At 56.1% G+C, this 16,212-nt stretch overlaps 1 protein-coding gene across 1 annotated transcript; it reads right to left on the bottom strand.

Annotated features, from left to right (window-relative positions):
- Positions 1 to 384: 384 nt before the first annotated feature.
- Positions 385 to 11,605, bottom strand: HMGCS2 (3-hydroxy-3-methylglutaryl-CoA synthase 2). The gene is made up of 10 exons (XM_038758701.1): positions 11,456 to 11,605; positions 8,154 to 8,608; positions 6,142 to 6,267; positions 3,856 to 4,020; positions 3,424 to 3,589; positions 2,642 to 2,812; positions 2,288 to 2,394; positions 1,817 to 1,942; positions 1,502 to 1,610; positions 385 to 952 (listed from the first exon to the last, which is right to left on the bottom strand). Exons 1-9 carry the CDS (start codon positions 11,548 to 11,550, stop codon positions 1,504 to 1,506), a joined length of 1,518 nt encoding a protein of 505 aa, XP_038614629.1. The 5' UTR covers positions 11,551 to 11,605; the 3' UTR covers positions 385 to 952; positions 1,502 to 1,503.
- Positions 11,606 to 16,212: the final 4,607 nt, after the last annotated feature.

Below are 16,212 nucleotides of genomic sequence, written 5' to 3' on the forward strand. Positions count from 1 at the left end.
CTCTTACTGTACTTTCCCAATCACCTAGTACAGTATCTGGCACTCAGCAGGCACCCAAGGATGTCAGGTGGTCTTTGTTGGGTCACTGGGAAGAGAATCTGGGATGGAAAGGGGAGAGTCAGGGGTTTTGGGTGACTCATCCCTAACTATGAGGGTGGGTATCAGGTGGGCAACCAGTACCCGGTTACCCCGAGTTACCTGGGGCTTGCTTTTGGGGACACGGTCCCTGGGTGGATGGGGGTGTAGGGAAGAATATTCCCAATTCAACTCGGCAGTGAGTGAGGTGAGGCCCCAGGTTGCAAGGCCCCTCTGTGGGCAGCAAGCCTGTGGGCTGTGATATTTGTGCAGGCACTGCCTCGTGGGAATCTCTCCGGAAACCAGAGGTGCAGGGGAAAAGGAACCCCTTGTTTTCTCCTTTATTCCTAACATAGTGGGGAGGTGGGGTATGGAACTTAGAGAATTCAAGGGAATGAGCAAAAAGAAAGAAATCCAGGGTGGCCACCCAGCCTGAATCACCTTGGCACCACAGACCTGGCAGTTTGTGGGCATTGGGCATCGGGGTCCATCTGTGACCTCCTGGGGCAGCCGTGTTGCAGATGGGAGAAGGACGGAGCTGCAGACGAGGTCTGGGTTCTCTCCCTTCTCCCCCGCTTTGCTTTTCTTGTCATTTCCCTTCCCCAGCCCCACCCCGCCTCACCCCTGCATCTCCCGCTCCAGGGTGGCACGAACTCCACGGCTGGGCCTCAGGTTGGCCTCTGGCTTGTCCTGAGATCCACAGAGGCACTGGGCCATGAGATGCTGGAGAGGCTGGGGACGGGACTGCTGTCCAGCCTGAGGGTGGGGCGTCCACACCAGGCACTTGCTCGGGCTGCCAGGTGGAGCAGGAAGAACTGAAAACTCAGACCTGGGACGTCTCTTTCTGTCAACACATCCCCTGTGGGACTGGACAGGTCTGTGGGGAAGAGAATAAGGGATGGCTTCAGGTCCCCTCTCTCCCCAGGCTCGATCCACCATCATTATTGGTGCCTACTGCATGCAGGGCACCATACTGGGCATCTATTGTGTGCTCGGCCTCTAATGCATGAAGGGCACCACAGTAGATGCCTCCTGCATGCAGAGCACTAAACAGCGTTCCTGGGCACATTCATGAGAACTAAAAAGACACTCCGTGGCCCCGAAGGGCTTTCACTCTAATGGGGGAGACAAACAGCTACAGACTGCCGCACACTCTAGGTACATGGGGCTCACTTACGTTTTCAGTCCCAAGTGAAACCGGGACTGGGTCCAGCCTGATTAACTTGTATCTACCCCAGCGCTTAGAACAGTGCTTGACACATAGTAAGCGCTTAGCAAATACAATAATAATAACAAAGACACAAAACGATACGCAGGGGGGCAGGGAATTCAAAGAATAAACAAAAGATCTCTCAACATCTGATCCCACCTTCTGCCCCCATCCCCCCACCCTGGTGAGTGAGGTTTATGGGCCGCCAGGGGTCACCTTTAGAGGGGTCGCCGAGCGTATCTGCGCCTATGCAGGGTGTCCACCTGCTCCAGGTACCACGTGCCCGGGAACAGAATGTCTTTGTCCCCGGGTGGGGAGAAGTCCACTGAGGGAGGGAGAAGAGACCGTCAGGCTGGTGCCACCCTGGCACTGCAGGAGACCCAGGGCACCCCAGCCCAGCCAAGCCAGAGCAGGGAGGCAGTGAGTGCCATGCCAGCCAGGCCCTCACCCTCCGGCCCCTGGCTGTGGCCCTCGCCCTCCCATCTCCCCGGGCCATGGCCCTCGCCCTCCAGCACCAGGACACCCTCTCACCCATGTGGGAACACTCCTCCCTCTGCTTCATGATTTCTGAAAACTGCTCAGGAGACAGGCGCTTTCTGGAGGCCAGGCGGCTGGGCAGGTCAGTCAAGCTGGACACCAGCTTGTCCAGGGAGGAGCCTGAAGTGGGGAGAAGGGTGCCGAGACACAGAGTGCCGGTGACAGAGAGACATAAGTGCTCTGCTCAGCGCCAACCCTCCCCCACCCCTCCGCGTTTCGGAGGCGGCCGCACACACGGCGCTAGGGGAGACCGTGGCAGGGCGGGGAGAGGAGGCGGTGGGGGCTGCGGGAGGGACGGGAGGAAGCTGCAAGGGGCGGGCCGAGATTCAGGCGTCCTTCCCCCGCCTCCCTCTTCTCCCACGCAACCCAGAGGCGGTCGCTCCCGGGGGGCCCCCAGACCAGTTTCGGGGAGCCCCGAGAGGCGAGGCCGGAGCGGGGGTAGGGGAGGGGGGTGGAGGGGCTCACCCTCTGCGGCGTCCCGGGAGACCTGGAGGGAGAACAAGCTGGCGGCCAGGCCCGAGCCGTAGGAGAAGGCGCCGATCCGGCTCCCCGCCAGCTGCTCGGCGCTCCGCCTAAGGCAGGGGGTCCGGCGCGCTCAGCGGGGCTGCGGCCCACCCCTTAACCTCCGGGGTCCCCTGCTCCCCGGGGGCCAGCCCGCCCGACGGCCAAGGGGAGAATCTCACTCGGGTGGGCAGAGGGTGCTGCAGAGGGTACCCAAGAGCTTAGCACAGTGCTCTGCACGAAGTAAGCGCTCAATACACACCACGGATTGATTGATTGATTGATGGGGGGAGGGGGGGCGAGTGGCGACGAACTCACTGGGACAGGAGGGAAGCCAGGCAGCCGTACATGGACGGCGTGTACATGTTGCCGTTGTGCGTGGACAGGAAGAGGGACGGCTTGGTTTTCTGGTTGAACACGTCCTGGGAGGCCTTCTGAAACGCTTTCTCCACGTCCTTGTTGAAGTACGTGTCCTCCAGCTTCAGCTGCCTGCGGACGGGATGGCGCAGCTCGCCGGGGGGCCTTTGTGGGGAGGGGGCGCGGGCGGGCCCCCACAGCCTGGGCCGCGATTCTCGATAACCCAGGGACAGGCTTGGCCCCGCCCGGAGGGCCCAGAGTGAGTCTGTAGGCGGGCGCGTAAGGACTGGCAAGCGCGAGTCCTTATGAGTGCCAATGTGTTGCGGAAAGGATGCCGAAGGCGTGCGTGTATGCAAGAGTCGGCAAGTGTCGCTTGTGCGTGCATGCATGTGTGAACCGGGATGGGCGCGTATGCGTGCATATGAGCCTGAATGTGTGCATGCATGAGCATGCATGTACATCGATGCGTGGGCGTGCGAGTATGAGTCTTTGCATGCCTGTATGAGCCTGCGTGCCTTTGCATACATGTGGTTTTGTACGCGTGCGTGGGCATGCATGTGTGAGCCTGCAGGCGTGCTTGTGTAGCTTGGGAGCCCCTCCCGAAGCCAGCTTTGCGTTCAGCACGGCCGGCTCCGTAGCCGGTTCCTTTGGCAGACGGGAAAACCGAGTCCCGCACACGACCCTTCGCGTTGTCGGCCGAGACAGGATCGGCCCTGAACCAATTTGTGCCAGGGGTGGGTCACCTGAAAGCCTCCAGCCCCTGGTACGAGCTGTTCTGGTGGCCGCCGTTGCCCGCCAGGAAGTCGTTGAAGGCCAGGCGTGCCACCGACTTCTGCACCAGTTTGCAGAACGGCGTGTGAAAGATGATGAACTCAAAATCGTCCAGGGTGAAAGGTCGGGTGATGCCGGCTACAGGGGCGGAAGGGGAGGGTCAGGGCGGGGGACTAGTCTCCTGCCCCCTCCCCGGCCCACCACGACACTATCCCCCAGGCCCCTCTGTTTGGATTTGTCCGGGGGTCCACGGGCGAGCCCGTCCCCTTACCCCAAGCAGGAGAAGGAAGCCCCGCCAACCCCTGCCTTCTCGGAGATAGGAGAGCTGCCCGACCGCTAGGCAAATTGGCCTGCCCCTGCCCTCTGCCCCCTGCCTCCTGCTCCGTCCCGCCCCGGCCCGCAACTGTTCTGCCACTGCTGCTCGATCTTCCTGCGGTAGAAGGCATAGCAGCGATCCAGGGCTCGCAGGTAGCACATGATGGAGAGCTTTCCGTCCACCACAGGGTATTCAGAGGACAGGTCCGGCTTGTAGAAGTCATACACGTTTTCCATGTGGGTGCCCCGTAGCCCTGGGGAGGACGGAGTGGGGCGGCAGGGACAGAGAGAAAGCTGGTGAGGATCGGTTCGGCTTGGGGCTCACCCTAGCCCCATGGAACTAGAGGGAAGAATCAGGGGCGTTGGAGAGTGTATGCGGGGTTACTGGGGGAGAATCGGGGTGAAGGCGCCCTCCCTCTGCCCATCCTCCAAGCTAGCTCTCTTCCTCCCTTCAAGGTCCTACTGAGAGCTCACCTACACCAGGAGGCCTTCCCAGACTGAGCCCCTTCCTTCCTCGTCCCCCCTCCATCCCCCCATCTTACCTCCTTCCCTTCCCCACAGCACCTATATATACGTATATATGTTTGTACATATTTGTTACTCTATTTATTTTACTTGTACATATCTATTCTATTTATTTTATTTTGTTAATATGTTTGGTTTTGTTCTCTCCCCCTTTTAGACTGTGAGCCCACCGCTGGGTAGGGACTGTCTCTATATGTTGCCAACTTGTACTTCCCAAGCGCTTAGTACAGTGCTCTGCACACAGTAAGCGCTCAATAAATACGATTGATGATGATGATGATGAAGGCATGTTCCCAGTAGGGCGATCAGAACACGTCCTCCCAGGGCCCAGGTGCTCCGTAGGCGACAGAAGCTTTAGCCGGACAGGCCTAGGCCTTAGGGGCGCGGGAAAGGGGATGTCGCCCAGGACTAATGTTACCGGAGTTGAAGTTCCACCTGCCTTCAACCACTCCCCCTCCCAGCCCGGTTCAGCTCGGCTGGGCTAACGGTTTTCGTCGCTATTTAGCAGCTGCCTTCCTCCTGCTCCCCCACACCTGCACGGGCTAGGCGGAAGTCAGGCTGAAACCGAGGGAAATTAGGGAAGTCAACCCTCCCCGCCTCGAGTTAGGGCCTCTTCTGCACTGGGGGCTCTGCTGGGCCGCAGGCCTTCTGATCCTAACCCAAGAGAAACCGGGACCCCCGTCGCCCCTTGCTTCCTCGCCCACCCCGGCCCGCCAGGGCAGGGCGGAACCCCCCAAAACTCTATTGCCCACTCTCATCTACAAACCCTTCTTCCTTTTCTTAAAAAAATGGTATTTGTTAAGCGCTTATTATGTGTCAAGCACTGTTCTAAGCACAGGGGTGGATAGAAGTTAATCAGGCCAGGCACAGCCCCTGCCCCTTACACAGTCTAAGTAAGAGGGAGTACAGGTACCGACTCCCCATTTTACAGTTGAGGAAACCGAAGCATAAAGAAGTTAGGTGACTTGTCTAAGGTAACCCGTCAGGCAAGTGGTAAGGTCAGTATTAGAACCCACATCACCTGGCTCCTAGACCCGAGGTTTTCTACTAAGGCAACCCTGTTTTCCATTTCTGGCTGTCTCCGCGGTGACACTGCAAGCGCCTTGAGGATGAGGATCGTGTTTTCTAACTCTATTTGATGCTCCCAAGTTTTTAGTACAGTGCTTTGCACAGAGGAGGCGCCCAGGAAATAATCATCTCACCCACCACCAACCCCTTGCTCACCCTGTTACTCTCCCCTTCATTCTGCTTCCAGATCACTTTCCTAAAAAAAAGTGCCATAAGCGTCTCCCCACGCCTGGAAAGCCTCCAATGTTGTCCCTCTTGGCATCAAACATAAACTCCTTGCCTTCAGCTTTACAGTAAGCCGCTCAATAAATACAAATGAATGAATGAATGAACTACTGAGTTCACCTCCTCCAGGAGGCCTTCCCAGACTGAGCCCCCTCCTTCCTCTCCCCCTTTCCCCCTCCCCACCCCCCCGCCTTACCTCCTTCCCCTCCCCACAGCACCTGTATATATGTTTGCACATATTTATTCCTCTATTTATTTTACTTGTACATATTTACTATTCTTTTTATTTTGTTAATATGTTTTGTTGTCTGTCTCCCCCTTCTAGACTGTGAGCTCGCTGTTGGGTAGGGACCGTCTCTTTATGTTGCCAACTTGTACTTCCCAAGCGCTTAGTACAGTGCTCTGCACACAGTAAGTGCTCAATAAATACGATTGAATGAATTCAATGAATGAATGAATGAACTAATGAATTTGTTGCTCCCCACGCCGGTCCCTCCCATTCTCCTCTCCGGGAAGCCCGAGGACCACTCTGCCCCGCCCCCACGCCGGTGACTCACCTCGCTCCAGTGCCAGGGGGGCATTTGGTCCGACCAGCATGGCCACAGCGCCCGCCCCGCCGGTGGAGCGGGCATTTCCCGACGCGTAGACCGCAATGTCTCCACAGACCACCAAGGCGTAGCGTCCTGCGCACGGAGAAAGGGGAGGAGACAGGCGTGAGACCCCCCCCCCACCCCTCTCCTGTGGAATAGAAGGCTCACTCCTGATGGCCTCGCCCTTTCTTCCCCATTTATACCCAACCAGCCGGCAGGTCCAGCCAGCTGCGTCCTTCGTACCCGCACCAGCCCAGGGAAGCGAGATTGGACCAGAACACGCTTTCTCTGAGCCAACAGGAACAGAGTTAACTCGGGCAGGAACGCAGGGGAGCGAAGAGTCGGGGACCGTGATGGGCACCCAGATTGTGGGGCCCCACCTAGACCCCAGCCCATCTGGGATTCGGCGCGACTGGCCCTTTCTTTTCGGCCCCTTTCTTCCTCCCCCTGTGCTCTGTTGGTCCCCAGTCGGTGGTCGGGGTTGGGGGCGGCTGCTGGGACTGAGGCAGGGTCGCAAGAAGGTCTTTATCCCCCCTGGCGTGGAATGCCCTCCCTCCCAACATCCGCCAAGCTAGCTCTCTTCCTCCCTTCAAGGCCCTACTGAGAGCTCACCTCCTCCAGGAGGTCTTCCCAGACTAAGCCCCCTCCTTCCTCTCCCCCTCGTGCCCCTCTCCATCCCCCTCCTCTTACCTCCTTCCCTTCTCCACATCACCTGTATATATGTTTGTACGTATTGATTACTCTATTTATTTTACTTGTACATATCTGTTCTATTTTATTTTGTTAATATGTTTGGTTTTGTTCTCTCTCCCCCTTCTAGACTGTGAGCCCACTGTTGGGTAGGGACTGTCTCTATATGCTGCCAACTTGTACTTCCCAAGCGCTTAGTACAGTGCTCTGCACATAGTAAGCTTTCAATAAATACGATTGATTGATTGATTGATTTATCCTCTCGGTTTTAGGTGGCCCTGCGGGAAACCTTCCTGGCGAGGGGAGTGGGCGAAGCTTGGAGAAGTGCAGGAGCAGGGCTGGCCAACAGAGGGCAGTGCGCCCCTCAGGGCTAGCCAGCCGAGGGCAGTGCGCTTCGCAGGGTTGGCCAGCAGAGGGCAGTACGCCCGCACGGCAGAGCGGAAGCCTCGCGAAGAACGCGGGCGGCGGGGGGCGGTGGGGCGATTTAAAAAAAAATAAAAATAAAAATCGTGAGGGGTTCTGAGGGGGCGTCATAGTGGGCGGAAGGACACGGGGCCGCGGTGTGTGACAGCGTGGCTACGCTCGAGGTGCGGAGGGAGACGTAAACGAAGAAAACGAGTTCCGGCCGAGCGAGCCGCTGAGGCGACGACGGCCCGGCCCGAGCCTTGGGTTCGAATCCTGCGGCTAACCCACCCAATAATCATAATTAATAATCATTAATAATCACTATATGTATATATGTTTGTACATATTTATTACTCTATTTTACTTGTACATATCTATTCTATTTATTTTTTATTTATTTACTTGTACTTCCCAAGCGCTTAGTACAGTGCTCTGCACACAGTAAGCGCTCAATAAATACGATTGATGATGATGATGATGATGATTTATTTTATTCTGTTAGTATGTTTGGTTTTGTTCCCTGTCTCCCCCTTCTAGACTGTGAGCCCACTGTTGGGTAGGGACTGTCTCTACATGTTGCCAACTTGTACTTCCCAAGCGCTTAGTACAGTGCTCTGCACACAGTAAGCGCTCAATAAATACAATTGATTGATTGAGTTTCAGGGAGAGGAAAGAAGCCACCATTACCCGGCTCTGAACCAACTAGCTCTGACCGGTCATTCGGTCCTCGCTCTCCCTGGCCCGCTTCTCTCCCCCAGTTCTGGCGAGTTAAGCATCAGGGGCGCGTAGTACAGTGCTCTGCACATAGTAGGTGCTCAATAAATACCACTGACTGATTGATTAATTCCGACCCCACCGGGGGGCGCGGGCCGGCGGTCACTCACCATCCCAGGAACTGGACTCCACCCAGTTGGCAGCATTGAAGAGCGATGCGGTGCCCCCGTAGCAGGCGTTGGTGGTGTCGATGCCCTCGATGTCCGTGTTGCCCGAGCTCTGGAACAGGTCCATGAGCACGGTCTTAACGGCCTTGGACTTGTCGATGATGGTCTCGGTGCCCACCTCCAATCGGCCCACCGCGTCCCACGGAAGCCCGGCGCGCTCCATCAGCCGGTGCACCACCGTCAGGCACAGGGAGTTGATGTCCTCGTGGGCAGAGCAGAAGCCCATCTGGGTCTGGCCCAGGCCCACCGTGTACTTGCCGGCCTCCACTCTGTCGAACTTCTCCAGGTCCACCTGGTCCACGTACTGGGAGGGAAAATAGACCTCCAGCGCCAAGATGCCCACATCTCTGGGCCAGGCATCGGGGCCGCCCGAAGGGGCAGCGCCACTCGAGGACGGCCTGTGGGGGAACAACCAAGACACACATCAGCCGCGCGGTGTCAGGCGGGCTTGGGGCAACCTCGGGAACTGTACTTCCACCAACGAAATGCATGATGCAGGCAGAGAGAAGCAGCGTAGCTTAGTAGAAAAAGCAGGGGCTTGGGAGTCAGAGGTCGTGGGTTCTAATCCTAGCTCCACCAGTTGTCAGCTGTGTGACTTTTGGGCAAGTCACTTAATTTCTCTGTACCTCAGTTGCCTCACCTGTAAAATGGGGGTTAAGACTGTGAGCCCCACGTGGGACAACCTGATTACCTTATATTCATTCATTCATTCATTCAATCGTATTTATTGAGCGCTTACTATGTGCAGAGCACTGTATCAAGCGCTTGGGAAGTACAAGTTGGCAACATATAGAGACGGTCCCTACCCAATGGTGGGCTCACAGTCTAGAAGGGGGAGACAGACAACAAAACAAAACATATTAACAACATAAATAGAATATGTACAAGTAAAATGAATAGAGTAATAAATATGTACAAACATATATACATTTATACAGGTGCTGTGGGGAGGGGAAGGAGGTAAGGCGGGGGGACGGGGAGGGGGAAAAGGGGGAGAGGAAGTAGGGGGCTCAGTCTGGGAAGGCCTCCTGGAGGAGGTGAGCTCTCAGTAGGGCTTTGAAGGGAGGAAACAAAACCATTCCCACTCTGCAACGGGCCCAGCTGTTCCATCTCCAAGGGTGCCAAGCATAGACAGGAAACTAATAGTCCTGGTATCTACCTTATCTTTACCCCAGGGCTTAGAACAGTGCTTGGCACATAGTAAGTGCTTAATGAATCCTTTTATTTATTTATTTAAAGCGCTTAATGAATACTTTTATTTATTTATTTAAAGGGAGCAGCATGATGTAGTGGATAGAGCAGTGGCCTGGGAGTCAGAAGTTCTTAGGTTTTAATCCCTGCTCCACCCCTTGTCTGCTGTGTGACCTTGAGCAAGTCATTTCACTTCCCTGGGCCTCAGCTCCCTCAGCTGTAAAATGGGGATTGAGACTGTGTGCCCCACGTGGGACAGGGACTATGTCCCACCCGATTTGCTTGTATCCACCCCAGAGCTTAGTACAGTGCCTGGTACATAGTAAGTGCTTAATAATAATAATAATTATGGCATTTATTAAGCACTTACTATGTGCAAAGCACTGTTCTAAGCACTGGGGAGGTTACAAGGAGATTGGGTTGTCCACAAATACTATAGTTATTACTATTAACCAGACTGGCGAACAGGCGTTGGACAGGGAGGTTGGCGGAGAACCGGACTTGTAGCCGGGGGGCGGGTGTGTGGAAAGCAGGGGCTGCAGGGAGCAGGGCGGTGGAGAGCAGACGATCTGGGAAGAGGGTTTGACAGCAGGCATTGCAGGGAGTGGGTGGAGAGCAAGCGTTGTTGGCAGCAAGGTGGAGAACAGGCTTTGTGGGGCAGAGGTTGATAGAAAGCAGGAGCAGCAACTCTGGGTGGGGCCGGGCCCTGCTCTTCTCCCTGGCCCACGCAGGTCCTCGTATATGGGACCCGCTCAGCCACCACTGCTGAAAGGACTGGGGCAGCGGCGACGAAGTACACAGCATTGATGCGCGACCCATACAGCAAGTGAAGAGAAGCCACACTCGGGCCGCCTGAGCATAGGGCAGGCAGGCCAGTCCCCAGAATAACAATGAATCCGTGTGGCCCTTCAGGTTTCATCTCTGCCCATCCAGTCATCTCGACATCCTCGAGGCAGGCCTTGCCACCCCCATTTTACACATGAGGAGACAGAGGTGCAGAGAGTTTAGAACAGTGCTTTGCATATAGTAAGTGCTTAATAAATGCCATTAATATTATTATTAAGTGAGTTGCCTGGAGTCATACAGCAGGACTGGGCAAAACTGGAATTCACACCTGGATCTCTTGATTCCCAAAATCAAGCTCTTTCCAAGCCAGGAAGTGAAGCCCTTGAATATTAGTGCCCAGAGCTCCCCTGGGCAGGGCCAAGGATACCCGAGTCCTGCCAGATGTTGTTTTTATCTTTATGGTATTTGTTAAGCACTTACTCTATGCCAGGCACTGGACTAAGTGCTGGGGTAGACACAAGCTAATCAGGTTGGACACAGTCCATGTCCCACATAGGGCTCACAGTCTTAAACCCCTTTTATAGACGAGGAACTGAAGCACAGAGAAATTAAGCGTCTTGCCCAAGGTCACACAACAGACAAGGGTGGAATCGGGATTAGAACGCAGGTCTTTCTGACTTTCAGGCCCATGCTCTATCCACAAGTCCACGCTGCTTCTCTGTCAGCTTCTTCATCTTCTAGTGTTGATGTTTCTAATCCTGGGCCCGCTAAAGCCCTAGAGGAGGGGCAGGGAGTCTTCTCGCTGGACCCAGGAGGAAAGAGCCCGTCCCGTCCACCCTCATACTCCTGGAGGGCCCATGCAGGGGTAGGGAGGGGGCAAGCTGCTCCTCCTCTCCAGCCCAGGCGACCCCCAGGCCTGGATGAAGAGGGGCCCAGAGTTCCTGAGAAAGGGGCTGGAAGCCAACGGGAACCGATCGGTGCTAAGTGACTGGACCAGACTACTGGGGAGAACCGATGGGACAGAGTGGACGGGGTTCTGCTCTCTGCCCCCCACCCCACTGTCGGTCACTATGGAGAGCCGCCAGAGCCCGTGGTGATGTCTGGACACCAGGCCGGGGATCCAAACCCGTCCGGCAGCTCCGGCTCTCCGCTGGTGAGCCCGCCCAGGCCTGGCCGGGCCGGCCCTGCTATCCCCGCACTTCCAGCCCCTCTCGGCGGGAGGAGGGCGGCGGGTAGAGACCCTCCCTACCACGGGCCCACTGACCCACCTGGAGAAGGCGAGGGGGAGACGCAGCAGCGCCTGCTTTGGCATTCTGTTATGCAGCCGCAAAGCTTGCTTCACCGGGCTGAACAGGCGTAGCATCTTCCAGAGACGTAGGCTGTGCGGGGATTCGGTGCGAGCAGTGGCTGGGGCTGTCCCTTCCGCGGTTATGTAGTGCCCGTCAGCCTACCCCCAGGCCTCCCGGGCCCAGCAAGCCCCACCCCTCAATTATCGAGGGCTAGGCCTTCTTCTGGCTCGGGCACTGGAGCAAAGGTCTCCGTTCTCTGGTCAACACGAGACGGAACAAAACATCCCCCCTTCCAGCAGCACCTGCAGCCCGCCCACCCGCAGACTCCCCTTGGCCATGGCGGTCACCTCCGGCTGCAAGGGGGCCAGGGCGGGGGGAGGAACTCGATCTCCCGGACACGGTTTGGCTGTCCTTGCTGGCTTGGCATGGTCTAGATACCTCCTCTCCTCCCCTTCCTTTTCTCAGCGTGGTTCAACCGCCGGCTGACCAACTGTTGTCCATCGCCCTTCCAGGCTGCCTCTTCCAGACCTCCGTCTCTTGAGGGATTAAACTGTACAGGTCTCTGTGTGTGTGTGTGTGTGTGTGTGTGTGTGTGTGCGTGCAAATGCGCAGGGTGGAGGGAGGGGACCAGTGGATCACCAGCCTATACTCCCCCCTTCCCTCTACGATCCCTGATTCTCGTCCCCCGGGACCCCCGCCCGCCATGTTCCCTCCTGAGCCGGAACCTTCCAATTCCACCCCTGCTCTTTCCCCACTGGCCCAACCCTCCCCCCAGGCCCCCCGGCCTCCTCCCAACCAGAGATGACCTGGCCAGCACCCCCATCTACGTCAGGCCCTCCCTATCCATTCATCAGTCACCATCCATCACCACCTCCTCCAGGAGGCCTTCCCAGACTGAGCCCCTTCCTTCCTCTCCCCCTCATCCCCCGCTCCATCCCCCCGTCTTACCTCCTTCCCTTCTCCACAGCACCTGTATATATGTATATATGTTTGTACATATTTATTACTCTATTTATTTATTTATTTTACTTGTACGTATCTATTCTATTTATTTTATTTTGTTACTATGTTTGGTTTTGTTCTCTGTCTCCCCCTTTTAGACTGTGAGCCCACTCCTGGGTAGGGACTGTCTCTATATGTTACCAACTTGTACTTCCCAAGCGCTTAGTACAGTGCTCTGCACACAGTAAGCGCTCAATAAATATGATTGATGATGATGATGATGATTATAATGATCCCTGCCCTGACCCTGCCCTTCACTACAGCTTCAGGCCTTGCAGAGAGGGAGGCCCAGGTCTGTGAGTCCCCAGCTGGGCTGGGCTCGGCAGGAAAGATTGGGCCCACAGCTCCTTCCTCACTATTTGAGCAGTGTGGCTTAATGGAAAGAGCAGGGGCTTGGGAGTCAGAGGTCGTGGGTTCTAGTTCATTCATTCATTCAATCGTATTTATTGAGCACTTACTGTGTGCAGAGAACTGTGCTAAGCGCTTGAGAAGTACAATTCAGCAACAAATAGACACAATCCCTGCCCAACAACGGGCTCACAGTCTAGAAAGGGGAGACAGACAACAAAACAAAATAAGTAGACAGGTATCAAAATCGTCAGAACAAATAGAATAAAAGCTATATGCACATCATTAACAAAAGAAATAGAATAGTAAATATGTACAAGTAAAATAGAGTAATAAATCTGTACAAATATATATACAAGTGCTGTGGGGAGGGGAAGGAGGTAGGGTTGGGGGAATGGGCAGGAGGAGAGGAAAAAGGGGGCTCAGTCTGGGAAGGCCTCTTGGAGAAGGTGAGTTCTCAGTGGGGCTTTGAAAGGAGGAAGAGAGCAAGCTTGGCGGATGTGTGGAGGGAGGGCATTCCAGGCCAGGAGAAGGACGTGGGGGTCGATGGCGGGACAGGCAAAAACGAGGTACAGTGAGGAGGTTAGTGTCAGAGGAGTGGAGGGTGTGGGTTGGGCTGGAGAAGGAGAGAAAGGAGGTGAGGTAGGAGGGGGTAAGGTGATGGAGAGCCTTGAAGCCGAGAGTGAGGACCTTTTGCTTGATTCCGCCTCCGCCACTGATCAGCTATGTGACTTGGGGCGAGTCACTTAACTTCTCTGTGCCTCAATTATCTCATCTGTAAAATGGGGATTAAGACTGTGAGCCCCACATGGGACAACCTGATGACTTTGTATCTACCCTAGAGCTTAGAACAGTGCTTGGCACATAGTAAGTGATTAATAAATACCAACATTATTACTATTATTGTTATTATTACCTCCATCAATGCTCGAGATGGGGTATGATGCAGCTCGGTTCGGTCCGGCTTCACCCTGGCAAGTAGAGCCTGGCTGGCACCACGGCACTCCTCAACTGCTCTCTCTGGGATCTAAGAGCGGGGATTCAGGCTTCCACTCCTCCCTCTGTCCACGGACAGAGACAGAGACAGAGACGACAGACAGAGAGATTGAGATGGACAGAAGGGGCACAGGCACAGACGGGACGGACCGAGGCAAAGACAGAGATTCCGAGCGATGGAAAGACAGGGAGAGAGGTGTGAACCGTGAGACAAAGAGAGATAGAGGCAGGGATCTGGGGCTGGGGGCTGCTGAGGGGGCCTAGGGCTGCCTGGCTCTCCGGGCCCCTCGAAGCTGCGCCCCGGCGGAGTCGAGCCACTTTTCGGGCCCCGAGCCTGAAGGCCGGGGGTGGGTAGCGCATTGGGCAGCGCGTTGGGCAGCGCAGTGTAACAGGGGAGCGGCCTCGTCCCAGCACTAAGTAGGGGAAAGGGCACAGCGTTCACCTGTCTGTGGTGGCAGGAAAACAATCTCCATCTCGGCGTTTCGCAAGTTCCATCCCGAGGCTTCCGCCGGGGCCGGCAGGAGGGGAAGGGCAAAGGTGGCCTTCATGAAGAGTGGGTCCCAAACGCGGGAAACCTCGATGAGTCGGGGCTAGTGGGGAAAGGACCGGCCCCTTCCACCAGATCCGCAGAGGGAGGGGGGAAAACTCCAGGTTCAGGGACCCCCGAGGGGCCGGGTAGTCCAGGGGCCGGTTCCATCAGGACCCTCCATAGCTTCACCCCCACCCCACACTTCCTCTCTTAGACCCCATGGGAGGAAGAAGTGGAGAGCCTCTCGGCAGGGGGTGGGGACAGCCGCTCTCCTCCTCCCCCGTCCAAAACCTATCCCACCCTACCGCTTCTCTGTCCACAAGTAGCATCTCCAGGGCGTTGATGCTTTGTGGCCTGGATGTGAGGGATGAGGGGCTGCGGGAAGAGTGGGAGAGGGAGCCTTAGAGTGTGGATCTCTGGCCGGGATTCACGCTGCTAATGGCCTCCAGTATTCCCTTCCTGGACCCCTAAGAGCTGCCCCTGTATCTCCCCCCAAGCTCCTCAGGTCAAGCCCGAAGGCACCCATCAGTGACCCACTCCATCAGGCCGCTGGGCAGCCGTTGTCTGGAGGCAGGACTCCTCCCCGGTCTCCAGGGGGAGGCAGCCCGAAGTGGGGTCGGGGGGTGAGCCTGAGAGGTCAGTCTCTCGGACAGATGCCGGGGGATCTCAAGCTAACATCACCCTTGGCCAGAGCCCCTCAGGCTCCCTTGGCCCCACAGGGCCCTAATGTTCCCCCCAGGAGCCCAGGGTAATTCTGAGGGGTCAGTGCTGTGGAGACCGGTGTCATCTGGGCCGGTGGGAGTTGCATGTGCCCAGTCTGGTCTGGTGAATCAAGCAGGGTCTGAAAGCCAGGAGACTCGGTCTCCAGGCTGTGTCCTCCCGGCCTGCTGTGTGCCGCGGCTAAGCCGCTGAGCCTCTTGGCCTCAGTTTCCCCACCTGTGAAGGGGACGAGAATACTCGTGTCTCCCACTTTCCCAGGGATCCTTGGTGTGAATGGTCTTTGGGGACCGAAGCCCCCCCACACATTCCAGGCTACAACTACCACTGAGTTTCACTATTGACCAGCTAGGCCTCCTCCTGAAATCTGTGCCCAGGGCAGGGTCCAGCTAATAATAATAATAATGGTATTTGTTAAGCACTTTCTGTGTGCCAAGTACTGTTCTAAGTACTGGGGGAAATAATAATAATAATGATGGCATTTATTAAGTGCTTACTATGTGCAAAGCACTGTTCTAAGTGCTGCGGAGTTTACAAGGTGATCAGGTTGTCCCACGGGGGGCTCACAGTCTTCATCCTCATTTTACAGATGAGGTAACTGAGGCACAGAGAAGTTAAGTGACTTGCCCAAAGTCATACAGCTGACAATTGGTGGAGCTGGGATTTGAACCCCTGACCTCTGATTCCAAAGCCCGGGCTCTTTCCACTGAGCCACGCCGCATACAAGGTAAACAGGTTGTCCCACGTGGGGCTCACAGTCTTAATGCCCCTTTTACAGATGAGGTAACTGAGGCACAGAGAAGTTAAGTGACTTGCCCAAAGTCACACAGCAGACAAGTGGTGGAACCGGGATTAAAACCCACGACCTCTGACTCCCAAGCCTGTGATCTTGCCACTAAGCCACGTTGCTTCTCAGAGGAAGGAGCTGGTACCTGCCAGCCCTCAGGGCGGGGCCTGGCAGGGATTGAGCTTGGAAGGGGGCAGGCCTGGCAGGGGCTGTGACCCACAAGGAGTTGGGGCTGGTACGGTAGGGCTGGACCTGGAAGGGGTTGGAGCTATGGCAGGACCTGGCAGGGATTGGCAGGGACTGAGTGGGGTGGAGGCTGGTATTGACGGCACCTATGAGAACAGTTCTAGGTTCAAG

Source organism: Tachyglossus aculeatus, chromosome 16 (genome assembly GCF_015852505.1).
Source record: "Tachyglossus aculeatus isolate mTacAcu1 chromosome 16, mTacAcu1.pri, whole genome shotgun sequence".
Classification (NCBI taxonomy): domain Eukaryota; kingdom Metazoa; phylum Chordata; class Mammalia; order Monotremata; family Tachyglossidae; genus Tachyglossus; species Tachyglossus aculeatus.